The sequence below is a fragment of the Fusarium falciforme genome, chromosome 3 (genome assembly GCF_026873545.1).
Source record: "Fusarium falciforme chromosome 3, complete sequence".
In the NCBI taxonomy this organism is placed as follows: domain Eukaryota; kingdom Fungi; phylum Ascomycota; class Sordariomycetes; order Hypocreales; family Nectriaceae; genus Fusarium; species Fusarium falciforme.
The window spans coordinates 1588761-1614629 of record NC_070546.1 but is presented as its reverse complement, the minus strand read 5'-3'; the positions used below and the strand labels follow the sequence as shown (position 1 = coordinate 1614629).

General features: G+C 54.9%; 6 protein-coding genes across 6 annotated transcripts; 4 read left to right on the top strand and 2 right to left on the bottom strand.

Annotated features, from left to right (window-relative positions):
* Positions 1-465: 465 nt before the first annotated feature.
* Positions 466-2638, top strand: NCS54_00382700 (Carboxypeptidase; the record flags this gene model as incomplete). Its single annotated transcript, XM_053149383.1, has 2 exons — positions 466-1008; positions 1064-2638. The coding sequence occupies 2 exons, from the start codon at positions 466-468 to the stop codon at positions 2636-2638; spliced, it is 2118 nt and encodes a 705-aa protein (XP_053005358.1).
* A 2686-nt stretch (positions 2639-5324) lies between these two features.
* NCS54_00382600 (Hypothetical protein) lies at positions 5325-5831 on the top strand (the record flags this gene model as incomplete). Its single annotated transcript, XM_053149382.1, has 1 exon — positions 5325-5831. The coding sequence occupies one exon, from the start codon at positions 5325-5327 to the stop codon at positions 5829-5831; it is 507 nt and encodes a 168-aa protein (XP_053005357.1).
* A 1551-nt stretch (positions 5832-7382) lies between these two features.
* On the bottom strand, positions 7383-10304 carry NCS54_00382500 (Hypothetical protein; the record flags this gene model as incomplete). Its single annotated transcript, XM_053149381.1, has 3 exons — positions 7383-9592; positions 9648-10042; positions 10093-10304. 3 exons carry the CDS (start codon positions 10302-10304, stop codon positions 7383-7385), a joined length of 2817 nt encoding a protein of 938 aa, XP_053005356.1.
* A 956-nt stretch (positions 10305-11260) lies between these two features.
* NCS54_00382400 (S-methyl-5'-thioadenosine phosphorylase) lies at positions 11261-12316 on the top strand (the record flags this gene model as incomplete). Its single annotated transcript, XM_053149380.1, has 3 exons — positions 11261-11288; positions 11363-11854; positions 11913-12316. The coding sequence occupies 3 exons, from the start codon at positions 11261-11263 to the stop codon at positions 12314-12316; spliced, it is 924 nt and encodes a 307-aa protein (XP_053005355.1).
* Positions 12317-20311: 7995 nt separating this feature from the next.
* Positions 20312-21561, top strand: NCS54_00382300 (Hypothetical protein; the record flags this gene model as incomplete). The annotated part of the gene is made up of 3 exons (XM_053149379.1): positions 20312-20613; positions 20723-21417; positions 21485-21561. 3 exons carry the CDS (start codon positions 20312-20314, stop codon positions 21559-21561), a joined length of 1074 nt encoding a protein of 357 aa, XP_053005354.1.
* Positions 21562-21713: 152 nt separating this feature from the next.
* NCS54_00382200 (Hypothetical protein) lies at positions 21714-25129 on the bottom strand (the record flags this gene model as incomplete). The annotated part of the gene is made up of 6 exons (XM_053149378.1): positions 24433-25129; positions 23394-24041; positions 23028-23314; positions 22348-22958; positions 22009-22213; positions 21714-21890 (listed from the first exon to the last, which is right to left on the bottom strand). Exons 1-6 carry the CDS (start codon positions 24683-24685, stop codon positions 21714-21716), a joined length of 2181 nt encoding a protein of 726 aa, XP_053005353.1. The 5' UTR covers positions 24686-25129.
* Between the last annotated feature and the right edge of the window lie 740 nt (positions 25130-25869).

The window sequence follows — 25869 nt, the reverse complement described above, 5'->3', positions numbered from 1 at the left end:
GTTCGTGTGAGCCTTACGAGGGGGACCCAGCTCCCCACATGACCACCAGCCACTCCGCTGTCTCTCGGCGCCGATCCCCACTGTAACCCCAGCGCTCAACGCCCGAAAATCCCCCTAGAGGGAGGCGATGCAAGGCACAAACGATGGACGACAGCCAGTGAGGGGGTGGGTGTCAGCTTGCGCGTACTGTAGCTTCCATCCTTCGATCCATTGTTGGCAGAGCCTCGTTTCTCTCTTCATGCACCATCCGACAAGGCTTTCTTCCTTTCTTTCTTTTTACGTACCAATATCCCTTCTTTTTCGTCTCGCTTTTTTGCATTTCCGCTTTCCCTTCGCTTTACCCCGTGTCTCGGGTGCTGTCTGTCTCAGTCGCTCGTGTCTCGCCCCGGGCTTTTCATGTCTCGCTACAGCATTGTTTTGCCCTGTGATGCGTCGTCGTCAGTTTGCTTACTAGCCTGTTGTTGAATGACGACGACTCCTACCATAGAATCTCTCACCACCAGACACACTCGACCGCCCCCGGCCAGACGTTGGCCGCCCGCCGTTATGGCGCCTCCTCTCATCTTGTCCCTCTCTCTGCATCTGCGGCTTTTGCTCCTAATTCCGCTCCTCGCGTTCCATACTTCGGCGCAGTTCCTCCCTCGCTCCGACGCCGAGGCGCGCAACCTCACCGTCGTCCGTTCACCTGCAAACCGCAATGTCACAGTATCTTATAAAGTCCCCGAAGGCGCATGCGCAACCGCTTTCGATTCGCAAAAACAGTACACGGGTTGGGTTTCGGTTCCCGGTGACTACCCAACCAATCTATTCTTTTGGTTTGTTGAGGCCCGCGAGCGAACCGAGAGTCTCACCATCTGGCTCAATGGCGGACCTGGGTCCAGCTCCATGTATGGATTCTTCACTGGCAATGGGCCCTGCGAGGTTGTCGAGAAGGGTTTGGATGACTACGACACTGTTGCTCGCGAATGGGGCTGGGATCGCGCTTCCAACATGCTCTTCATTGATCAGGTGTGTCCAGCTTGGGCTGGTATCGACTTACAATACTGACTAGCAACCTTTCTAGCCTAACCAAGTAGGCTTCTCTTACGATTCTCCCACCAGAGGCACTGCCAACTTTGCTCGGGGCACAGTCGACGTGCCTCCAGTGCCCAATCCCAATTATCCTGAATGGGTCTTCCGCAATGGCACCTTTAGCTCTGGTGACAGGGAACACACCGCCAACACGACCCAAACGGCTGCCATGGCTGTATGGCATATGGTCCAGGGATTCTTGACTACCTTTCCGCAATATCAGCCTTCCTCGCGCGGTCGAAACAGTTCTCTCGGCATCAACCTCTTTGCTGAGAGTTACGGCGGTCGCTATGGGCCCATCTTCGCCGAGACCTTCCAGGAGCAAAACGTCCGACGCCAGAATGGAGAGCTGCCAAGCAATTCAACCATCGATGTCCATCTTAAGTCGCTGGGCATTGTCAACGGCTGTGTCGACATGGAAACCCAAGTGCCCTTTTACCCCATCTTTGCCAGCGAAAACTCGTACAATTACAAGGCCATGTCTCCGACCGATACCAGTTATTATCTCGACAAGTATTCTTCCGAGGGCGGCTGTCGCGACCTCCTCCACCAGTGTGGTACTGCCGTTAGTTTAGGCGATCCCGAAGGCGAGGGTGACGAAGATGCCGTCAACCAGGTGTGCTCCAAGGCAAGGGACGAGTGCCTCGACATCCAAAACGCCTACTTCAGCTCAAATCGAGGCGCTTACGACCTGGCTGCCCCCTACGCGGACCCATTCCCGCCAATGACGTTCCAGGAGTACCTCAACCAGGCTGAAGTGCACCGTGCCATAGGATCACCTGTCAACTACACCATGTCCAATACCAACGTATTTTACGAGTTTGCCGAGACGGGAGATATTGCTCGCGATGGCAATATCCCGCGCCTTGCCGCTCTCCTGAACCAGGGTGTGCGGATCGGCCTCATGTACGGTGACAGGGACTACATCTGCAACTGGATGGGTGGCGAAGCCGTGTCCAAGAACATCGCCCAGGAAGCAGGCAATGCGTACAGTACCGGTTTCCCTGAGGCCGGCTATGCGCCCATCATTGTCAACGAGTCATACATCGGTGGTGTTGTTCGTCAATTTGGCAACCTATCCTTCAGCCGCATCTACCAAGCTGGGCACGCGGTGCCAGCCTACCAGCCGGAAACGGCGTTTCAGGTGTTTGCCCGAATTATAATGGGAACGTCGGTGTCGACGGGTAAGGACATTGACGCCGCGTCGTACAACACGTCGGGTGACGCAAACGCTACGCACACGGATACTCTGCCCAAACAGATGAAGCCAACGTGTTACGTCCGCGACTACGGTGGCACCTGTGACGAAGACGCGCAGCAGCTGGCCATCGATAACGACGGTGTCGTCATCAACGGCGTGTTGTACTCGTCTTCTGGGGACTGGCCTCTCAATTCCAAGACCACGACGGAAGCCAGGACGACCACGGTCACGGCCTCGCCCACGAGCGACTTGACAGGTGTGTACACGGCCACCGAGACACCCGACGCTGGAGCTTGGAACGCGCCCAGGCCTGGTATGGTGGTGGCCTTTGCTGGCATGGCTGGTTTGGGAGCCATGATGGTGTAATCTCTACTGGTTGGATAAAATATAGGCGTTGGGTTGTTTTGAGCAAGGGACATTGCTCATGGCAGCGTGTTTTGGGGGCTTTCCCTGGCTGGTATCATGATCCCGGTACCTACATGTATATAAAACTAATGATTGAAGACGATACCAGATATGACAACAGCTCGCTGGCATCCATTGTTGCTGTGTAGGGGGCCTCAAATCCCAACCCACAGGTCGGGCCTCGTTGTCAGACACACCGGCAGGTTCCATGAAACTATCGAGTCTGGCTCGCTGAAAGGTCTAGTCAGCCATACCTCATTCATGGGGTTGTCATCCAGCTGCATCCTCAGTGGACCGCGGATCTTTGTGTTGTAAGGGATCTGGCTGAGAAGCTCTAGTTATGCTACAGCCTGCCTTGGCCAAATCACAGCTCTGCCGCGCCATGGCGTCTGCATGCTCACCTGAAGAGTTGAGATTGGGTATAGTCTTGTTTATCATCAAACGCCCCCCCTCCCGTCCCACCCACTGGTATCCATTGGTTCAGCTATTGCTAAAGATCCCAGCTAGGGAGCGAGGAGGCAACACATGGTAGAGTTCATGCACCAGTCAGCTTTGATATAACCATATAAGCGCTGTTCTCTCAATTACCTGGCATTGCCCCTATCGTAGATGATTCACCACCGCGTTAAAATCGAGGATAGTATTTGCTCCCCTGCTCGGCTAGAATGCCTCGCTTGTAACCCTTCAAGCCATTCATAAAACGTCCGACTCTCGTGGTTGATACTGCGCCAGGTTGCTTGATAACTCAATTTCCGAGCCACATAAACCAGGCCAAGGGGGTATTATTTCGCTTTCAGGCTGGGGGATTGAGCATTGAGGGTGGTTGAGATACTCTCGAGAACATTGGACGCCGTTTTCTAGCGTCCAAGTGACATGATTCATGGTCAAATATGTCGGTATCCAAGGTTCAGAGGGTGTCCAGTCCAAATACCCGGGGCTCATTGACATGAAAGACAACGCCGTGAAGCCGCCCAACATGTCAAGGAGGCGCTTTCCAACGATCATGTCCCAACCCTCGGGCAGCAACTTTGTGCTCGCTAGATTTGTCGACACGGGCGACATTTCGGGCGAGGCGCGCAATTGGATGGCTGCACACGACCTGGGCTCTACCAAACCAAGGTGAGTAGAATATATCGAGTGCGAGAAATCTAGCGGCATCGGGATCAGCAGTATCCCTAGCCGGCGTACTGTGTCCTCTCTGACCAAGGAGTGTCCCAAGGACAGGTCGAATTTCACTTGGACGTATTTCCAGCAGCCCTCTTGGTCGAGAATCTGAAAGTTGGATAGTTGACTGTGATTGTCATGATAGCCATGCCGGGTCCAGTCTGCCACGGGATGCTCGCCACTGGTGGAGAGAGCAGATGGCGAATACTCCTCTATCCGATTCATGTGAGGAGAGCTAGAGGATATTAGACCTTTCCCCTGGTGCAGAGCGTTAATATCCTCAGAGGCCGGCGTGTGATTCCTCCTCGGTCTGCGAATCCCATCGGTATCATCCTTCTCCTCGGTGCATTTATCACCGATAACAGCCTTGACGTATCTGTCGAGTGACAAGGCGGCGGAAGACTCCTGACTAACAGAAGACGAGGCGCATTGGCATGCCCTGGGCCATTCCGAGTGACGTGAGTGATATTTCCTGAAGGCGAAGTCCAGCTGTTGCACAAGAGCCTCCCTCAGGAGTGAGCGTGGGGGAGGTTTTCCGGCCTGGGGGTTTCGCCGTCGACGCTTCATGAGTTCTTTGATATTGTATATCTACAGTGAATCAGTCTCTCATGGTGAAGTTTCTTTCAGCTGAGGTTCATGTTGGGGGGGGGTGGGTGAAAGTGAGGCTGTCGAGAGTAACAGAAACAAGCACATCATGCCTCAGACACTGGTAAGACGTACAATACAGAAGAGGTTGATTCGCATCAGGGGTTGAAAACCTGTCAAGAGATTGACGACGGGCATGGGCGGGTTCCAGCTCATTCGGCCTGGATCCAATTGTATCGAGTCTAAGGTGCTTCGCTACCTAGGTAGGCAGCCTTCAACACGTCAGAACAAAAACTGACCCTTGAGCTTAGAGATAACAATTCCAGAATGACGACTTACCTTGACTGAATATGGCTCCAATGCTATAACAGAATGATGCGTTCGTACGTTACACATTCCAAGCGTCTCCACGTCTCGAAGGCACAATTACAAAAGGCCCTCGAGCCCTGACATTGCACTGACACACAGCTGGGATTGGATATGATCCAATAGCAGCCGCGAGCTGTTCCCAAGACCATGATTGGTTAATAAAATCCGCTCTGATTGGCCAATCACCTTTTGTCGAGATCGGTTGGGGCAAGGATCCATAATCCCTGTCCCACATGCAGGCTTCCCAAGTGGTCATGGCAAACGCCCATGATGCAACTCGACACAAATAATACAGCTGTATATGGAGGTCATGAGAGGTAATTCGCTGAGCCGATAAGGTGCCCCCCTCCCTAACTGCCGTTTTTTGCGCAAATTTGTAATTACAATGTCTCTCTATTTCACACATGAGGCCCTCCAAGTAGCGTGGACCAGCTGTGTAAGTCGTGTCGTATATAGTTCTCAAAAGACCAGCCCAACATCAGGACTCGAACATCAAGACAGACCGGCCAGACACATTCTACACATAACAATGGCCCCCCAACCCTCTTTTCCCCCTTACGAGGTCTCCCTAGTCTCCATCAAATCCCCGAATCAGATCCTCACCTCCGACCCCTGCGGTACCGAGCCGTCCTACCACTCCCAAAACCCCAAGGTGCTGCACCTCACCAACAGCGGCGAGTCGAGCTTCATTGGCCTCGAATACCTCCAGAAACTCCACGCCGCAAAATTCGGCTCCGACAAGGCCCTGCCGGAAATAGACGCCAGCACAGAGGTGCAGCTCCGCTCCCGATTCGTCGACACCGACGAGGCCCAAGTGACGACCCATCGCATCCTGTACGCGCCACAATACGACATTATATTTATCAGGCATGACTGGGAACGGCCGGTACAGCAATGCTGGGCGAGGCTGAACTCGGAACCCAAGTCAGGACACAAGTCAAAGAAGAGGCCGAGCCAAAAGAAGCCTCACAAACGACACCAAGCCACGCAGCGGAGAAGACGTGCGCGGACACTCAAGCAATGCAATACCGTGTAGAGAGCCCGGAGCTGAGTACGGGAGGCTGGCAGAAATATCCTTAATCCAATTGACTTTTCTTTATCGCCATGTTACATATAATCCCGGCTTTGTTATAGGCGTAGTCTGGAAAGGGGTCGATTCATACGTAAATATTCAACCGGATATACACCATAAAAATGTTGAACCGTTTGCTAATATTCCCAATATATTTGTTCCGTTCAATATTTATCCCACATGGAGCAAAGCCAAATGCATTCACTCCCGCATCCGTCTCAAGTGCTATTCTCGGTTGACAGTCTAACCAATTCTACATCCAAGTCACTCTATCCTCCTCCAAGTCAGAGCGAAGTTCCGGGTACCCCTTCCGTGTCAGGTGGCCACACCATTGTCCCATCCGCATAAGGCCAACGGAAATATGCAGGTCAGTTGGTGCCAGATCCGGTGAGCTGCAACAATGGATACCAGGGGTGGTGTCGAGCTACGCCGTGCAACCAACCTCTTCTTCTCGTAAGATCTTCCCTGTTGGTATTCTATTGCGGTACCGATCTGACTGGTCGGGTGGGTTCCGACGGTTCCTTGTATCGGGGGAACTTATGACGTACCGAACGCTGCTTAAACCATCTCGCACCATTCAACTACGTATGCGTCTGCGGTCAACACGTTGTATACAGTGCTATCAATGTGTTCTAGTAGCGTATAGGTACTAGTTCCAATATTTAATAGCATATCATATCGGTTACAAACGAGTCGGATGACCGGAAAACTTCGTGGTGGCATGCATGCTTACATGGGTGCTTGATCATCCGGCCCGCCGGGAACAGGGTGTGTTATGCCTTCACCTGCAGGCAATAATAAATCACCTGGTCTCGTATATGTACTGTAAATGTTTACTCATCGGGGACAACCTCTACACCACTTTTAAATGTGTAAGAAGAGAGTCAGACCCCGAGAGGCGTCTGTCCCATCTTGAAGCTGTATATTGCAAATACGTACACCTATATCTCACGCCGCGCGTTAACAGAGGCAAAAGATACGGTCCAGGCAAAACTGCAGGTGTAAAAACATCAATCATCATCTGGACTGTGTCGTCTTACACAAGGCTGGTTGGCGCATAGCCTCTCGATTCGTTATTTTCAAGGCTTTGAATCCATACACATTGTCATCATGGGAAAGGTCCCGAGGCTCAACTTGTAATTGGTTGGCTTAAGAGACAGATATGCTAACAACAGAAGTATGCTGCGTACGCGCACAACAGGCGAACGCGTCTAGCTTCGTAAGCCTCCATTCCTCCATCATGACTCTACCAGTGTCAGACACCAACCCCCAAAACTCCGCCCTGTCATTATGATGCCTTCAGTAAGCGAAGCCTGGCGAAGCTATGAATAAAACGTAATGGGGTACATCGAAACACCTGACCATCATGAGATGGTATGCTGATGCCTCTCACCCTTCCACCTAGGCAGGCACCCATCCATTGTCAACTGGTCGGCCTCAATCAACCTGAAAATCCGATTTGCTGCCTCTCAGGCCATCACTCTGTTGAACTGCTCTTTCTGCCAGCCAACCACATTAGGCCATGAAGTCGTCCTCAATACTACCTCGCCCACTGGGTTGGTTGAGGTTCAGTCTTGCGGCCCCATCCACAATATCTGCAGTGTCCTGCGCTCCCGGCGCAGATGTGCCCGAACGAACCTGGACCTTGACCTCTCCCTGAATGCCGTCGACCCTTATTGTTGACACTGTAGTACCTCCAGGCGGAGGTCTCAGATTGGGTGGTGGCGAAAGATTGACAAGCTCGCGGAAAAAGTTGTTTGCGGCCTCACACCCATCCAACAGCCACTTCAGGCAGATGGTCACTCGCTCCTTGGCGAAGGGGTTGTGGTCGTCGTAGGCGCAGCAGTTCAGCAACGGCACTATTCCGTTGTACTTGACCATCTGCATCTGCACGTCAGGATTGCCGGGGCTGCTCTGTCCAGGAGGCGGCTGCAGAAGTGTGGCGATGATGGTGAAGATCTGACCCTTGATTCCAGACCAGGGAAACTTGTGGGCTGGCTCTTGCAAGGGTGGCGGTGGTGGCGACGGGGGAAGGCCATCATCTCCGGTAGAGTAGGGACGTTCCACCATGGGGTTGCTACCAGTCTCATTCCGAGGTGATCGCTTTGGAAGTTCGATGAGAGGCTTCTTTGGTACTCCAGCCTCGAGTCCGCTCAAGATGGTGATGAGATCGTAAACAGCCTCCCACTCGATCAGCTTCGCCCGTGTATCCATCATCTCGGCAACTGTGGTGAGGAAATCGAGATACTGAGCGAGACCGTCCTTGGCGCGCTCCATATCCCAGCTGTCCACGGGGAAATCGGACGGGTCACAGTTCTCTTCCCGAATCTGAGCTTGGAGATGCATGAGCGCTGCGCACTCGGGGACAATACGGCTCCGGAAGAAGCTGAAGAAGAAATGCACCAGCTTGATATCGCGAGCATTGTCCTTTGAATCCTGAGAAGAAGGATTGTTGACTCGGGCTCTGAACATGTGGTTGACAAGTCGCAACAAGACAGTCTGCGCAGGCGAGATGATATCCTTCGAGATGCGCAGAGAGTTCCACGCATAGGGAATCAAGGCGCTGTGATGAAGTGCCTCCACGATCTGGGTCGTAACCTGGAAAATAAGTGATTGCTCATCCTTCTCCCAGACGGCGATAAAGACTAGCATCTCCCGTAGAAGACTCTTGCCGCAGTCGAGCGCCAGGAACATGCGGCACCGAGTCTTTTGCAAGTTTTCGCCCGCCCTGGTAAGCCCTGAACCAGCATTGTCCAGAATACAAGACTTGACAATCATGTGCAAAGCCTCGATTTGCTTTGGATCCAGGATGTTTGGTACTTCAGTCAACAAGCCAGTCAACGGTCCCTCTCCATAAGATTCGTCGTCGTCGGCATCTTCATCGTCCATCATGTCCTCAACATAGTCATGGGCATACTCATGATCATGGTGGTGGTGATGATGGTGATGGCCATGGTCGCATTCGCACTCGCACTCGTGGTCATCGTGGTCATGATCGTGTTCATGGTCGTGATCATGGTCGTGCTCGTGCTCGTGGTCATGGTCGTGATCATGCTCATGATCATGCTCGTGCTCGCAGTGATGGCAATGCTCGTGATCAGAAAGCTCTTCTTCCTCCTCCACAACTCCAGGCGGTGGAGAATGGTCTGTTCCGCAAGAGTGAGCATATCGGTGAACCAGGTTGTTGCGGCAGTGCTCCGTACGTGTCTGGGCAAGCTCCACAGAGGGCATTCCAGCCACCCAGTCCTCGTAGTTGGGGTCCCGAGCATTAAGCCACCATGTGTCGATCTCTCGAGAGACGCGGCCATACGCGCGGTCTTGCTCGAACTTGTCCGACTCATCTGGCTTCCAAATCGGGTTGATCTTCTCCTCGGGGTTGGTCATATCAGCCGGAACATCCACAGAGCCATCAGGGAGCCAGTTCCAAGCCAAGGGTCGGATAGGAGCGAGGTTCCCAGGAGGCTTGTCCGCGTGATTCTCGGCGTAATCCTTCAGGAGCTTCCTCGCAGTGTCGCACATCTTGGAGTTACGATCGAGCCAATGCTGAACCTGGCGCTTTGCAACATCTGGGCGGAACCCTGAGCCATCACCTAGGGCTTCCTCAGGGCCAGAGAGCGCACCGTCGTCGTCAAAGAGGACGTCGAACCAGAAAGACATCTTGTTTCTATCATGCTTGGCTGTCCAGTTGTGCGCCTGTTGTAGTGAGGTTACAAGCAGCTTCTTGTCTAGGGCGAGTCAGTTTAAAGCCACCTAGATGAGTAACTCAAAGGCCAAACTCACAAAGTTCTGTGACATCAGTCAACTTGAGCCTCTGGTTCTCGTCGATAATCTCGCCGTCATATCCCTTGCTAGTAACGTTGACGCAGAGGATGATTGTCTGGTAAACCATCTGGTCGAAATGCACCGCCGCGCAGATATCTTGGGGCACCTCGGGCTCTGCATTGACGAGGAGGTTGCGGGCAATGTGCATGAGCTTGATGAGGATCCCGAGGTCCTCCTTGATGGACGCATGGTGGTTGACGATGCAGGCCGTACTCTCCTGCGGCGTGACGCCCTTTTCTGGGTCGTTGAGGCTCGACAGAGGTCCCACGGATCGAGTCGTGAGGCTTGGGATGGCAGCGGCGAAAATTCTCGTGAGCCAGATCCAGATCGCCACATTCCTCGAGATTGCCTCACTACAGGCTACCATCAGTGATGAAGCCCTTGGTGGGTGCGAGTCACTTACCGAGCCTTGCGGAGCGTATGTGTCTTTTCCAGCGTCTTTGAGATCATCGAGCTCACTTTTGCTGATGTTTGAGGTCCCATGGGGGGTGACTGAGTGTAGTGGCCCTCGAGGCAGATGAGAGCGGCCGAGAAGCATCGCTCCTCGATGGTCTCGCCGGTGCCATCTTCTTGGGCCTCTACTGGCAAGCTAACATAATCGGGTAGGCGTGTCATGGCGTCCTTTTTTATGTCTTCAATATGAGGACGGCTGATATCAAGTGTGCTGCTGGTAGTTCACCGGATGTTGTGGTGACCTAAAATTCGGCGGGGCGCGGAAAATTTTGGCCGGCTTGGTCAGCACCTGAGGAGAACGATGAGGTCGGTGTGGTAGCCTGTAATTCACAATATGCTATTGCCACTTTCCAATATTATTGTTTTTGACTAAAAACAAACAGAATGATGGTATCGGCAATCAGCTATGATTGAGGGGCCTGTATGATTTTCTTCTACTTGCTGAGATATGGATACTTTGATGACCTGGGCTGGGGATGAGAATTAACCTACACAGATTCATAAAACCGGCACTACCGGGCATCGACGTCAAACAATTAACCAAAGCAACAGAGTGCCTGCAAGCATATCTCCAGGAGTAAATATATATTCTCATAGGACCTTGGAGTGAAATAAATAGATAGGTAGGTAAGCAGGCAATGTCAAGATCGAAATATACTCACAAGGTAAATATATTCAGAATCCCCATGCGATGATATCATAGCCTCAAAATCTACGCCGAAGTGTCCACGCAACCTCCCCAAACCTTGTCCTCGTTGAACTCGAAACATGTAGGAACATTTCCTATTGGTCCCTGGAAGGAACTGAACGTGAGAAACCTTATTCCGTCCTATCGATACTGTCGTGAGAGCGATATCCCTTTCAAGGTCGATAATGCCCAACGTGCCGAGCCAATGAAAGAGCCCTGTGAGGCCCACGACCCCTCCATGGAGCACGCAAGCTTGGGACGTTATCCGTGGTGGGGTAAAGGTTCTCGTCAGCGTCGGGCACGAGAAATATCTGTGTCCCCCTCCAAGCGACGACGACAACTTCTTTCCTCCTCATCGACGTCGCTCTCCTCTCTCTGACCTCGCCCTCCAGCCTAGTTCCGAGCCCGCTCCTCGATTACAGCCGCCAAGATGGGTGACCTCCCCACCACCTTTGACAGTGCGTCCACCAGCCAGCTCCTTCACTGGATCTTCACCGAATAGGCCGAAGCGCAAACTGACACGTTCTCTCAGAGCCCGTCCATATTGCCGTCATTGGCGGCACTGGTCTTGGCCAGCTCGAGGGCTTCGAGCCCATCGCCGCCCTCAGCCCCATCACACCGTGGGGTGCTCCCGCGTCGCCTATCCAAATCCTCTCCCACAAGGGCGTCAACGTAGCCTTCCTCGCCCGCCACGGCATCCACCACCAGTTTGCCCCCCACGAAGTCCCCAACCGAGCCAATATCGCTGCCCTGCGGCATATCGGTGTCCGGTGCGTCATCGCCTTCTCCGCCGTCGGTTCGCTGCAAGAGGAGATCAAGCCCATGGACTTTGTCGTTCCGGACCAGGTCATCGACCGTACGAAGGGTGTCCGGCCCTTCACCTTCTTCGAGGGCGGTGTCGTTGGACACGTCGGCTTCGCCGATCCCTTTGATGCGGGCCTTGCCAAGGTGGTCAAGACGTGCGCTGAGCATATGGAGGGAGACGGCGTTGTCTTGCACGAGAAGGGCACGGTCATCGTCATGGGTAAGCAAGACATAGATCCCTGCCGAGAAATCTGGTCATGATCTGACGAGTAACATAGAGGGACCCCAATTCTCAACCCGCGCCGAGTCGCACATGTATCGATCGTGGGGTGGATCGGTTATCAACATGTCAACCCTTCCCGAGGCGAAGCTCGCCCGCGAGGCTGAGATGGCCTATCAGGTGATTGCCATGGCCACTGACTATGACTGCTGGCACTCCTTCGAGGATGTCAACGTCGAGATGGTTGGAAAGTACATGAAGGCCAACAGCAAGAACGCCAAGCGCCTAGTGGGAGCCGTCCTGGACCGTCTTGCCGACCTTGACAACAGTGACTTGGTCCTGGCTAAGCACTGGCAGGGTGCGTCCCAGGGCGCCGTCAAGTTTATGACCAAGCCCGAAGGCCGGGACCCCGAGGCGATGAAGCGTGTCGAGTACCTCTTCCCTGGCTTCTGGGAGGAGTAAAGCAGGAGCTGGGATTGGCTAGAGTTGAAGAAACGCCAGACTTTTGGCGTTGATGATCGGGCGTTCTGGGTTCAGCGGCAGAGAAAACATGGATGTCTGGCATGACTTGACGTGAAACCACCTACCTCAACTGTGGTGGCGGCTGGGAATTAGATTATAGAGGAGACCCTTGTGCATAGACGTGGAGGACTTTCGGGATCCAAGGCCGGACTTTTGTTTCTGAAATGCTGCATACGAGCAGCCCGACTTGAATGCGCCTGCGACGCCGTCTTGAGCACGATCCAGGGAAGACAAAGGTGTTGAATGACCCCTGGTCCTTGACAAGGGGGACTCTTCTCGCTGGGGCCAACCCCCAGATGGGACCAAAATAAAAAGTCTTTCAGGCGCTTCAGTGTCTGCTGCGAACCCTTGACGTCTTCTTTCCTCCTCTTGTTCTCTCAGAGCCTGCATCTGCCAACCGACGTGGCTTTAATGCGGCTCTCGAGTTGGAAATGGCAAGGCCCACTGCGGCGCATGCATTGTGTCTCTGTTCCATGTGTTTGCGACGGGGTATCGAAGACGAGGAGCGAGCAACTTGGAGAGCAAACACTGGACGCACCTTGCAAGGGGACCAAGCAATATGGTGTGAGAGGAATGAACAGCATGAACCAAGGTTCTGCAGAGACGGCGCCGACTGGGGTTCCTTCGGGTTCCTGGAGCGTTAGTGAACCTCGACTCGGCAACGGCCCGTCCTGAAGGCTTGTGTTTGCCGGGGTCCTTGACTAATTGCTCTTGGCATTTCTTGCAGCTCACATTAGTGTCGTGGGGAAGTGAGGGCAGGATTGCAACGACATCCATGACGCCCTCCGGCTATCATGGACCTTCGATTTCTCATCACCGTGCCCACACCCACAGCCAACAGCGGGATTCCCCTTCAAGGAAAAATGTCGATGCACCTCTCATGTTTGTCTCGCTTGGTTGACAGATCGTGTGTCGAGAAACGCCACCACTTGCACAGCATCGTTTGACGATGGGGGACATAACCAGAGGGGCATCTGCCACGCCTATGAGGTCTGGAACCTCTTGCTCCCTCACACCTTACGCCCTCCTTGCTGCTGCGTGCCCTCTGCACGCAGGCGCCGCTCGCTGGGGCTGAATCGACAATAACTTATCTCGGCCGGGTCCACGGCCCAAATCCTGCAGCATCAGGTGTCAGACCTGCTCCGACTCCGCGGTCCGTCCAGAGTTGTTTGTTGTCTCGCGCTGTTTTCTCTTTGAAGCAAACCAGGCACGCCCCAACAGCTGGGGATTGTCATACAGACAAGAGTGGATTGAGGACATTGCCGAAGACCATGTCCAGGTTGGGGGCCTCGAAGTTGAACATGCCCAATGAGATGCTCGGTTGATGACAGGGCCAAGAGCCACGGCAGCTGTTATCGTAGCTCCGTGAAAATCACCGTCATCGATGCAGGAGACATCCGTATTTTGTGTGTCCGTCTCGCCGGAGGCCCCGTTTTCCCTTCCTTGCCCATGCCTCATCCCACAATCCCCATCAACGGCCAGGGACCAGCGGCCGGCAGTGTCGACGCGCGTAGCTGCAGAAGAGCGGTAAACATTGGGTTGCGGCGCAGCACAAGGTATACATGGCAATGAGAAAATATGCCGGCGGCCTGGGTCCGTCGTCTCCATTCCGGCCCGGAGCGAATCGGTTCCCGAAGACTCGAGAAACTGGCCAGTTGTCGGCCGGGGCGCCTTGGCTGGATTGGGAGACCGAAATGGAACTTCGTTCCGGATGCGGAGCCCAACGCCCACGTCGAGCCAACACCTCCGCCGAAGACCAGACCCTCACAGGCTCCGGGACCGAGAGCAGCGCTCGGCCGGGGAGGCGGCGCGGTCTGAGCGACACACAGAAGCAGAGGTAGCTGAAGAGCGTGGCCACAGTCTCGCTCATGTCTCAATGCCCGGTGTGTCGTTAGTGTTGGTGCAATGGTCAGATCACCTTGTCTGGCGAGTTTGCTTCTCTAGCTTCGTCCGTCTCCAGCCAGCCGAGCGAAAACCCACCAACTGTGGGTTAGGCCTGGCGCCAGGCTGTAGCGACGGTGTCTTATAGTGTCCACAACGTCAACACTAAAAAGTCTTAGCATGCAATGGCGGCCTTCGTGCCGTGCGCCTCTTGGATCCGGCGTGAGAGCACGAGCCGTGGGCCATGGCTCGAGCTCTTGCTGATGGTCAGCCGACTCCTTGTCTGGTTGTAAATCAAAATCCGTTGGATCTATGCCAGCGCACGATGTTGCTGGTTGCGGGATTGCGAGCTCGAGCGATTGTGAGCGTGAGATGAAACAGGATTTCAGTGGATTGATGCCCATCAAGTGGTTGGTTGTGTCAGATTTGAGTCGCGTGCGCACTGCACAACCTGTGCAGGCTTTGACCTCCAGTGGCCTCCATCTCGGGCAGTTCTTGGCCAGAGCGGTCCACAACTGTGCCTTGCTTAACCCGCGTTGTGCATTTGCACTGCCAGGTGCTGTCAATGCTAGGTGCTGCAGGCACAGATGGCCCTTGGACGGGCTCTCTCATCTGCCGGTCTCGCAGTAGAGTGAGCTGGATACGTACATGAGAGCTGCAGTAGGCTGCTGTCAACGCCCGGCGTCAAAGCGGCCGGCGAGACTATCACCATGGGCAAGCCCCGATGATCCCTCTGCACGTCCATCCGTCGACACGCCCTTGCACATTGCAATCCCATCCTGCCGTCTCGGAAGAAGATGGTTCGCCGACAGAAGGATCCAAGCATCCTGCCGGAGAAGCAGAGCCTTCCGGCAACCAAGGAGCGAATGGGTAGCACCGCCGAGGATCGTCGGTTGGAACTTTTTAGTGGGCGTTAGCTATCAAACCCACGTGGCGTGTGACGCTCCGGAAAAAGCAATGCAAGGCGAAGACCGCAATGAACGCCCACCAGCCTCTGGTAACCCATGATGCCACCGGGTCGTGCCATCTGTCGTCTCTGACTTGCTGGAGAAACGGCCCTGGGACGAGCGTGTGTGCGAGCATGCGTGCAAGGCTAGTAAGCGATGGCGTCGGGGGTTGCTTGGGTCAGGTATTCTTGAGTACTGATAAGTTTGGTGCACTGTGGTGATGCCGCCATCTCATTTGTCCATCACAATCGACAGAAATGCACCTCTTGGAGCCGGCGAGGTTCTGGGGAGAGCGGCAGGCTGTTCCGTCAAATGAGGAGAGCAAACGTTTCGGTGGTGGCAGTAGGTTTAGCTCAACGGCCGTTAAAATGTCTTGGATTACGATGGGCTTTTGCCTGAGTCAGCCGCGCTACTACTGATTGGGCCGAGACCGTGATTCCAGCTGTCGCGATGAACTGTTCCTGCTGTGTTTGTTTTAGAGTGGATGTTGGTGATGATCAAAACTCCCCAAATGTGTTTGGCGACAACGGCCCAGGCACCAACGTTGACTAGCTCCAAGTAGGACCGCATCTCGCGCTCGGGCATCTCCACGATATTCCCGAGAGGGACACCGGACGGCGTGTCCGTTGAATTCCGGCTCGGGATCGAGACTGGCCGGAAGTTGGCGCCTCGTGAGCGATTATTCACCGTCATGTTGACGTTGTTGCTTGCCTCGGTCTGTGCTTGCTTTGTTGAGGCTCTCACCACGGCCATTTGTCTTCGTTTCTTCTGCCATAGCCGTAATAACAAGGAGTCACAATCCGGACACGTCCGGTACCTGGTCACGGGCTTCCAAAGTTGCCAAGCTGCCAGGGTGTTTTTGCTGTACCCCTGCTGGCCCACCTAGCGCGGCTTCGCTTGGTGGTTGTGCTACCGCCTAGGACCTTGTAAGGCGGCCGTGAGGGTAGCTCTTTGACATTGGCAGCACGATTGTCATGTCGAGACTATCGAATGAAAGGCCCTGAAAAGACTCGGAAAGGAGCCGACCAAGCCAGGTGAGGTCAACGTTACCAGTCTGTCGGGAGAGGCAAAAAGGGAGCTTTTGCCCGGTCGTCCTGCCGGATTCGAAGCCGGGCAGTAAGTAGTCCATGGCACGAGGTAAGGCCAGGTAAGGTGCCGCACACTCTTGCTCCCCCAGAGCTCAGGGCAGCGACCCCCTATCGCGATCTATCGGACCGCCGTCTGGGGCGCAAGATGGGGGGCAGCCCAGCTCAGCAAACCCCCCGCCCCTGGCTTCCACCTCACTGCTGCTAGGCCATCTCGGCCTTCGGGTTGCGGCTTGAAGACTTCTGCTATGTGCGTGCCGGGCGACATAAATCCCTCTCAAGCGGGTCATGGCCAGCTTGTCAGGCGAGGCGCCGGTACGGTACGGTACGTTGCGGCCTGTCAGCTGAGAGTATCAAGCTGGACGGGCGTGCTTCGGTGCTGGGTGATACAGCCTGATGCTGCTTTTGATGGTAGATGGATGTTGTTGGCTGTCTGTCAATGGCTTTTTGTTTTAGCTCGGTGTGCCCGCACGCGGCCTGTCGATCTCCATCCTCGAACTCACCCGAAATAGGTAGGTGTTCTGGTGGGATGCTCGATAGTGCCATCGTCATTCGTCATGAGGCTGCCGAGCTTTCATTGACGTTCCAAGTCGCAATGGGCCCTGGATGGATGTCAATGGATGGATGGATGGATGGATGGAGCAAGCTACGCTATTGTGCAAGCGCCAACCACATTGGGTCCCAGCTAAACCATGTCGATAATTCGCAGAGTTTGGCTTTCCCCATTGTGTCAAACACCACAAACTAGGGTCTGAAGATGGAGGTGTCTGGATGGAGTTCCCAGGATGGAGGGATGGGTGTCGGCCAGGGTTGTCGTGGAGGGGTGCCAGCGGTGGTGGAGGACAAGGGCTGGCGGCCCTTCCACGACGTCACTTGTCAACCCCTGCCCATCCATGGATGGTTGTACAACATTCTGATCATTCATGCTCGGTTTAATTCTTCTGGTGATTCTACTATTACAGATGACCTTGCAGATGTGACAGTGGCGCTCTCTGCATCGGCAAAATGAAAAATGAGAGCTGCATGGTATGGATGGATGGATGGATGTAGGTAGGGAGGTATTGTACCCATGGATCATGAGGAAGGGAAAAAAAAAAGTGCTCGTCATTTCCCACCGCCATCTCATCTCATGGGGAAAAAAGAGCTTCCCAACGTCCAATGCGGGAGCAAGGCACATCCCAGTCACCTCGATTCTGTTTTTCAAGGCCATTCGAGCTCACAGGCGCGGGTCTCACTTGGAGACATCCATATCTAGAGACCTAGTCCATGCTCACCCGCTGGGAGCGAAATTCTAAATATCTTTAGCACGACGGGAGTTCCCTCGCCTCGCCTTAGTCATGATAATTTTTAGAACAGCTCCATAAATTGATTGCGCGTAGGTTTCCTATCATGTCTAAGCACACATCTTCCACCAAGAAAGCTTCGAATAGCCGCCCATGTTTTCAAGACCACGGATATGTACGTAACAACCTAACCAACGAGATGCGATGCTTATCCTTGCCCCATTCTCTCATTTCCGAAACAGGCACCGGAACCCACGACTGCTGCAGCTCACCCACGCAGGACAGACAAAAGACATACAGATACAAACAAGCAAGATGGTCTCTGACAAGAATGACACTTGGGCCATTGCCTTGACTCACACACCCCTCCTGGTCCATATAAAATCCTCGGTTCTGCAAATGCAATCTCCATGGACCCCAGCCGAATCGCGACGCAGCAGACCACACCTCCCTCAACTCAACTCATTGCAACCTCCACACCACCAACAACGTCCCGACCTGGTGCTGAGCCGTGCCCATCCCCGTCATGATTTCTCCCACAATACGTAGCATCTACGCATAGCACCCCACCACTGCCATGTGACAGGACGTTGAGATGCGACAGTGATCTGTACCGCGGCATAATGGGGCAGAGATGGGGCCAGGCCTGGTCATGGAGCCTGAGAGCAGGCTCTTCCTGATGCTTGATCAAGAGGCGGTCAACGTGTCTAGATTTTATCCCAGCGAAACCGTCTCCATCGTCTCAGAGGCCTGCTTCCAAGGTATCTCGGGTAAATCTTGAAGGTGGGCTCTGATGGGCAAGACGGCCAGGAACGGTGCCCTCGACATTGCATTGAAGATCAACGGCGCTATTGCACCACCCGCGATGCTCGACATGGAGCTCTTAGGGGCACCGAGCCTAAGCCATCATGCCTCTAGGCTGCGCAGAGGACATGCCACAGGGCCTCAGGCCCAATCAAGCTGGGCGTCGGAACCACGCTATCCTCCTGCCTGTCATGCTCATGCTCCCTGTCTTAGCGGGACACTTCTTGAACCATGACGTGCATTTCCTCCCACCATCAGGGCCGGGGTTGAGAAGCGCCACTGTAGTGCAGCCACCCTGATCGGGATTCACGGCCAGCCTTCTTGCCTGCGCTAAAGTGACCAGTCATCTCGTCAATGCTTCCTCCCAACGTCGCCTAACAAACGAAACGTTGCGACAAGACCGTACCGCGGCCGAGGGGCGGAGAGAGGTGGGAGAGACAGCGGGGGATGACGGACGAGGCCCGGAGTAGACGGACAGAGACGGGACAAGTGGAGGTGGACGCGGAATAGTGCTGAATTTAGCACCTATGGAGCGAAAGCTTGCCGATTCAGTGGAGTCGACGGGTGTGCCTATCTCCATCGTCGACGACGGGAACGGTAGGTTGGCGCCTGGAAGCGCCGTAGGTAGGCTTGTGCTCCCTCATGAGGGCGGCGCTCCCTCCCACGCGAACGCGGGACCCCATGAGCTCTCCTCCCATGGAGGGCTCTTGTTTCTCACCACACCCTGGGGGCCGCGCCTGGGCTGCTAGCGCTTGGGGGGGACAGCAGGGGACCGGCCAGGGGATGGGTATCGTGACAGATGGAGTCCAAGCCGAAGCCGGATGCCGTTGGAGGCTCTGGCCCACTGTAATGGACGTCGAGAAGGCCAGGCGAAACACGCTCTACTCCGAAGGGGAGTGAGACAGTTGCAAAACCAGTGAGCCGGGGCCCGGATTGAGTCGACGTGAGAGAGAAAAAACAAGGGTCTCGTCGTCTTCCCCAGCGCACGACGGGTCCCCCATGTCTGACGGTGGAGAGAGAGAGCCATGTTGGAGCAATGCCACCCTCCATGCATCGCCCTAATGTAGGACGAACCACTTCTGGCCAGGTCCCGGCCATGGCCAAGATTCGCCTCAAATTACTACGCACGCAACACATGCTGGGGGGTGCTCTTCCAGCAGGTAGGTCGGTAGGTAGGTTGGTAAGTAGGTAGGAGACAAACAGTGGAGGTAGGTAGTGTAGTGAGTGGCCGTACAGGGACGTAGTCGAGTTGGCGAACCGGCAAAAGGCCATCATCATTTCACCAGTCTCGTCTTTTTTTTTTTCTTCGACTCAACTCGACTCGACATTGGATGTCTGGGCACTGAGGGGCGTGCTTGGTTTCGTCGTGATTCACAGCTGCATTTGCTCTTTTCGCTTGAGGCGTGCTTTCTCCTCTGCCGCTCGCTGCAACAACACAACAGTTCAGGCTCTTTTCATCGGGTGGAGTGAGCAAACCCCAGCGGCGCTTCCATTCCCAAATCTCCTCCTGCTTTGATCGCGTGCGTGTACCTTCCACTCTTTTCTCATCTCATCTTCCCGTCGACTTCCATTGATCCTGACTGAGGAAAGTGCTCCGGGTATAAAGATTCTCCCAGCGCACTCATGCGCCTTAACACACCAGGCTCTTCTCCTCCATCATCACTACCACCACCACTCGCTCAACCACGACCCGGGCGACCACAGTCCCCTTCTTCCAGCCTAGACCAACGAATCGTATCGTTCATCGTTGCGTTGCCGTGCTTGCATCGCGCCGTTTCGTTTCCGAATATATAGATCGCCCGACGTCAAGCGGTTCTAGTCGCGCGTAATCGGGCCCCGTCACCACCTAGCCTCACGTCGACCTGCTTCCCGCCTTGACCAAGGCCATTGACCACTCATTTCCTCGAGGCTCACCCACGAACCGCGGTCGACATCATGCACTCCAAGACTAGTGTCGCCACCAATGGCACTGTCGTCGACATCGGCGGCAGCAAAATGTACGACAGCGTCGCAGAGAGACTGGCCGAAACTCTCAACGCTCCATACTCGTCCACATCCAAGCCCGTTCTTCCTGACGAGCTGCTGTATGACGACGTTGGCTTGCCGATCTGGAACCAGATTATCTTCACCCCCGAATTCTACCAGACCCACGACGAGATAGCTCTCTTCGACAAGCATGGCGCAGACATTGCGAAGCGCGTTCAGGCTGGTGTCACATTGATCGATCTAGGAGCTGGGTTAGTCAATCATTTCCGAGCAGCACACCACCATTGACCCCCCGCACTCTACCTAACCCTCCTTGGTTGGAAGCTTACCCGTTCTTCGACTAACACCCCTTCCCTCTAGTGACACGCGCAAGGTTGGCCACCTTCTGGCCGCCTTCGACAAGGCCAAGGTTCCCACCAAGTACCTCGCCCTCGACATCTCTAGATCCTCCCTGGTTCACAACATTAGATACCTGGTTGACAAGCACTCCAAAGCCAACTCCTCGGTGACGTGTGCTGGTATTTGGGGAACATTCCAGGATGGCATGGAGTACGTGCAAAAGATCGAGACACCACGTCTCTTCCTCTCCCTGGGTTCCGTGCTGTGCAACGATCCTTGGCCTGAGGCGTTGTCCCACCTCAAGTACTGGGCGAGTGCGCTTCGGCCTGACGACCTACTGCTCATTGGTATGGACGGACACATTCTACCCAATAACAGGGAGAAGATCTGGGACGCGTATCACTCTTGCGACGACCTCTACCACACCTTCTTCCTCAACGGCTTCAAGCATGCCAACCAGCTAGCGGGTGAGGAGTGGTTCCGTGAGGAGGACTGGGAGTTTCTCGCCCAGCTTGAGCATGAGCCCACGACTCGTCACCGGTTCTTCTTCCGAGCCAACAAGGACGTCAAGCTCAAGATGGGGCGCACCATCAAGAAGGGTGAGGAATTCGACTGGTTCGACTCTCACAAGTACGGCGAGGATAGCGTTCGTCTCATGTGCTATAAGGCAGGACTGAGCGTGCTCGATGTCTGGCAGGCGCCCAACTCGGAATTCCGTGAGTCCCCCTTCCTTAATCATGCCGCCTGTGGCGCCGTTTACGATTCCATGCTGACGGATGCAAGGTCAATATCTCGTACGCCGGAGAGGCGACAAGGACGAGCAAGACGACGCCGATAGCGCCGTCTCAGGAGTCAATTAATCAACCCCAAGACTCCAGTGTCACATCTTCCCCTCCAAGCCCTATAATACTTTTACCCCGAAAAAAAAGGTGGGCAATTATTGCTGCGATTATCTGAGAGAATACCACAGAGGGACATGGGAGGCGCAAAGGCGAATAGACGCTGCGGTCATCTAGGTTAGGCATAGGGTCTCCTCTTCCTTTTCATGGACGTTTGCGACGAGGTGTTCCCACCAAGGATACCTCTTGCCGATAGACTTGGGTAGGACCGAGGGTTCAGGGGGGATCTGGACATCGTGATCGATCCAGTCCCAGATGCGCTTGAGCGCTTGGTACAGCGGAGGGACGCTCTGGTGAGAAGTGGTCAGCACTTTAATTCTGTAAAGCTATTGCAGTAGACCGAGGAGTGGCAGAACCAGGCTGCCCTATAAAACGGACTCAATAAAAAGGGGAGGGATTTTGACTTACGCTGCGAACTGGCGTCCGAACCACTTCCTCAAACCAGTCTCGTGAGACCTTCTTGTGGTCGGGATGAGTAGCGAGCATGCCCAGGAAGAAGACAGGCAGTAGAGGTGCCTGAGCCGTGAAATGCGAGCCCGACGTCGGCATGATGCGGATACATTTTGCCAGGTCCGTCAAATTGGCAAGAACGTCGGGGTGGTTGCGAGGGAGCCTAAGAGTTGATTAGCACACCGTGCCTCACCATGAATCATCATCTAGCAGGAAGGGGCAAACAAGCCTCCCCCTCCCCTCCACATGACGCTTCTTCCACCTCCACCTCCCCGGCTGTTCTTCTCATATCCATACCTGAAGAGTCGACATTGCAAGTAAATGATGGCGGCAAGTCTCCACGCCTCGGCCGTCACGTCCGTCATGGCCTGGTTCGAGTCGATGATCGTGTCGTCCGGGCTCTCCCTCACCCACTCTATCACCTGCGGATGTTTCTGCGCCTCCTCCCATGTGATCCCTTCGCGGCTCCATTGTCGCATCTCCTGCAGTTCGCGGTGAAGGTATCGTGCCGTGATGGGAACGATGGTGCTGTCGGGTTCCTGCTGCAGGCGGGCAGCGCAGTATGTCACTTGACTCATAGTGTGCAGGAGCTTCTTTGAAAAGCCACAGCCGCCATGGATTTCGAGCATATCCTTCAGCGTGCCATAGAGCAACCAACCGAATCTGCCTGACTCCACCTCGGGGTCAAGTGTCGCTGGCGAGGGGAGAGCCATCATTGGTTGGGCGAGGATGACGGCTCGACCGACGATGATGGACTGAGAGATTCGCAAATCGCTATACTGGACGTTGTCGTCTTTCCAGAAGCGGCCACCCGGATCTGTCGCCTGCAAAAAGTACTCGCCTTGCTTGAATCCTTCTAACCAACGAGGCTTGTATGGTTTCTTCAGCCGCCGTTCGGTCAAAACGATCTTCATGCTGGTTAGAGCCCACCACAACAATGCGAACAAAAAAACGCAGGAAATTTCCGTCACACTCACATCTTGCATTGAGAGAAGAACGGCCATGGTAATGACTTCATCACCACCCCCAATTCTTCTACTCTCTGGAGCGACGAGAAGTTTGCTGAAATACTCGTCTGCCATAATGTATCGTTCATTGATTCGTTGTCGAATGCGTTCATCCGGAAGGTAATCATAGATATAGACACCAGCCAAACTCTGGATGGCATAGCGGATGCCTTCGTTCTTATGCATCGGGGCCAAGTCTCTCAGCCACAGGTTCGTGTTACTGAGAACACTTCTCCCAGGGCACCAGTTTTTGGTATCTAATAAGATGATCAGCTCCGGATCGGTTTTCGCCCAACACACGCCGCTTGCTCGTGAGAAACGACTGAGAGAACTTACAAAATTCAAATAACCGCCTATCAATCCGATCCATCTTGGCCTGGAATCCGAATTGCGGTGGCAGCATTCTTGGCTCATTGGTCGACATGAGCTGCATTGAAGACTCCGGGGGCGTTATTGGCGAAGATGTTGGCATCGTCGGTGATGAACCAACTGACATCAATGTCGAATCTGTACTCACAGGGGACACAGTCCCGCCGGTCAACACGGATGGCACAGGCACGGGCCCGAAGATGGTCACTGTACTAGGACGGCGACTCGCAGCTGCTAGCTGAGTTGAGTTCGTCGGGATCTCTTCAACATCATCGTCTGATGACGGTTGTATAACGGTAGACGGCCGTCTCGATGGCGCTCTTGAAGGCCAGTTGAACTTGACATAGCCGTTCACCTGGCCGTTCTCTGGGCGAATATAGCGAGGAACGGTTGACACAATTAACCGCTCGCCATTATCAGTGAACGGGCTGACGGCAGGGACATCCGCTGGCACATGCGTCTCGATGTCTCGGGCCTCAACAGCAGGCTCCGGAGAGCTGACCGGGACCGCGGGAAGGAGACGAGGCAGACGAGGCGGTTGAGAAGCTTGGTGAGAAGTCGGTTGAAGTCGAGGCGATGTGGCTGAAGGAAGGTTCAGTCCCGCAGGCTGGGGTGCTGCATGGAACGTCAGCTCACCGACTCGATAGTCTACCATGGCATGACCGGGTCAATGGAAAGCTTTGATTCCTCTGGATCGGAACTGGAACGGGAACGAAGTCGGGAACAAGATGGATGAAGATGGGTTCTGAGCCGGATTGTGCGACGGGGTGAGAGTAGGAGCGAGAGCGGGGTGGGTGGGTGCATCATGTTCTCTCTCACCTCAACGCCCAAGGTTACACGTCCATGGCCCGAGACCCATCTCAAGATCCGCCACAGGGATATGACAGGGACGACAAGGCCAAGATGAAAGGGGAGACCCCGTCAACAGGGAGAGGGAAATGGGTGAGGAGAGAAGGGGGAGGTAAAAGGAGGCGGCGGAGGAGGGACAACAGGTTCGTTTCCTCACCTGGAAAAGACGAGGCCCAAGGGCCGCCGTTGAGGTCTTCGGAGAGGCTGAAGAGCATTTGCGACGGAGACGTCAAACCAGCCGGCAGCGGCCATGTACTGTCAAATAACGAGACATCGGTGGTCATGGACCCAGGTATGCCGTCGGGGGCCCGTATATCGGACGTGGCTATATTCACTGGGATTATATCGCCATTCTGCTGCGCGTACTTGACGCGCTTCAGTGGACGTTCTGACTCCGGCGAGTCCTCCATCTGAGCCGCCCACGCAGCAGCGAGCTCAACAGGCAGCAAGCAGGGCACGGCGGCGGGGGGTACTCCGATGGGCCTGCAGCGCAGGACCGAGCAGGAAACTGCGTGTTGCAGTGAAATGGGGAGAGAGATGAGAGAACAAGAAATGGAGTGGCACTCGGAGTTGGCCGGATCAGGGCACAACGGAAGACCAGCGGCAGCGGGTGGCGGCAACAAGAGGCAACGGCAGCGGTTTGACGACGAGAGAGGCCAGTGAGACGAAGAGCCGCCGGGCACTAGGGAGCAGCAGCGTTCAATCGTTGCGGGCGCGTCACTTGCGAGCCTGTTGAGATACCAACGGAGTGGTTCGCTTCGAAGCAAAAACCACGCCTGCCGAGAGTGGATTGGGAGGGGGAACCACTGGGATTGCGGGGGCGAAAGGAGACAACAAGAGAAGCGAAGGAGAAAACAACACAACCAAGGGGCCGGCAGAGGGGTGTTGAAGCAGAGTCAGGAAGAGCGTGAGGTCATGGTGTGAGTCTGGGGGAGAGTACCTGCATTAAAAGGCACGCCGACCGGGAGCGTCCAGCTCTCTGGGACCCGTTCATAACTATACTACTAGGAGACAGGCTCGAACAGAGCCGTTGGACAACGTCGAGGCTTGATGGTTGGATTGCAGCCCCTCCCCACTTGCGACCTGACGAGCCTAGGGCCCTTAACACAAGAGACGACGGGCGCGCTTCGAAAGGCTAGCATCACGTCGCCTCACGATAACAGATGCAGTGTCGCCCGGTCACGATCGGTAGGGCGGGAGACCTGAGGGCGAATCTCACCCACCATCCCCTCGCCTGCCGCGCCTCACGCGCCTGCTGGCGCCGTCGAAACATTGAGCGAACGGGAGGCGGAGGGGATGAAGGGGGGCGGCATGGGCAAGCGTGATGGACCTGGGTCTACGGAAGCCACTGGTCGAGATGAAGGACCAGGGGTGATTACGAGGGGGACCAAGATGAGTTTAAAGACAAGGCACGAGGTACCGCAACGAGCCACCAGCGGGAAACACGAGAAAAAGCCACGGTGGATCGCCATGCCTCGCCTGCCGGAGGTCCAGGGCCCAGTCGTCCGTCCCGTCACATTGGGGGTCACACACACAAGCTGCCGTGGCAGATGAGGCAGTCCAGTGCCAACAGTACAGCAAACGGTGCCGGGTA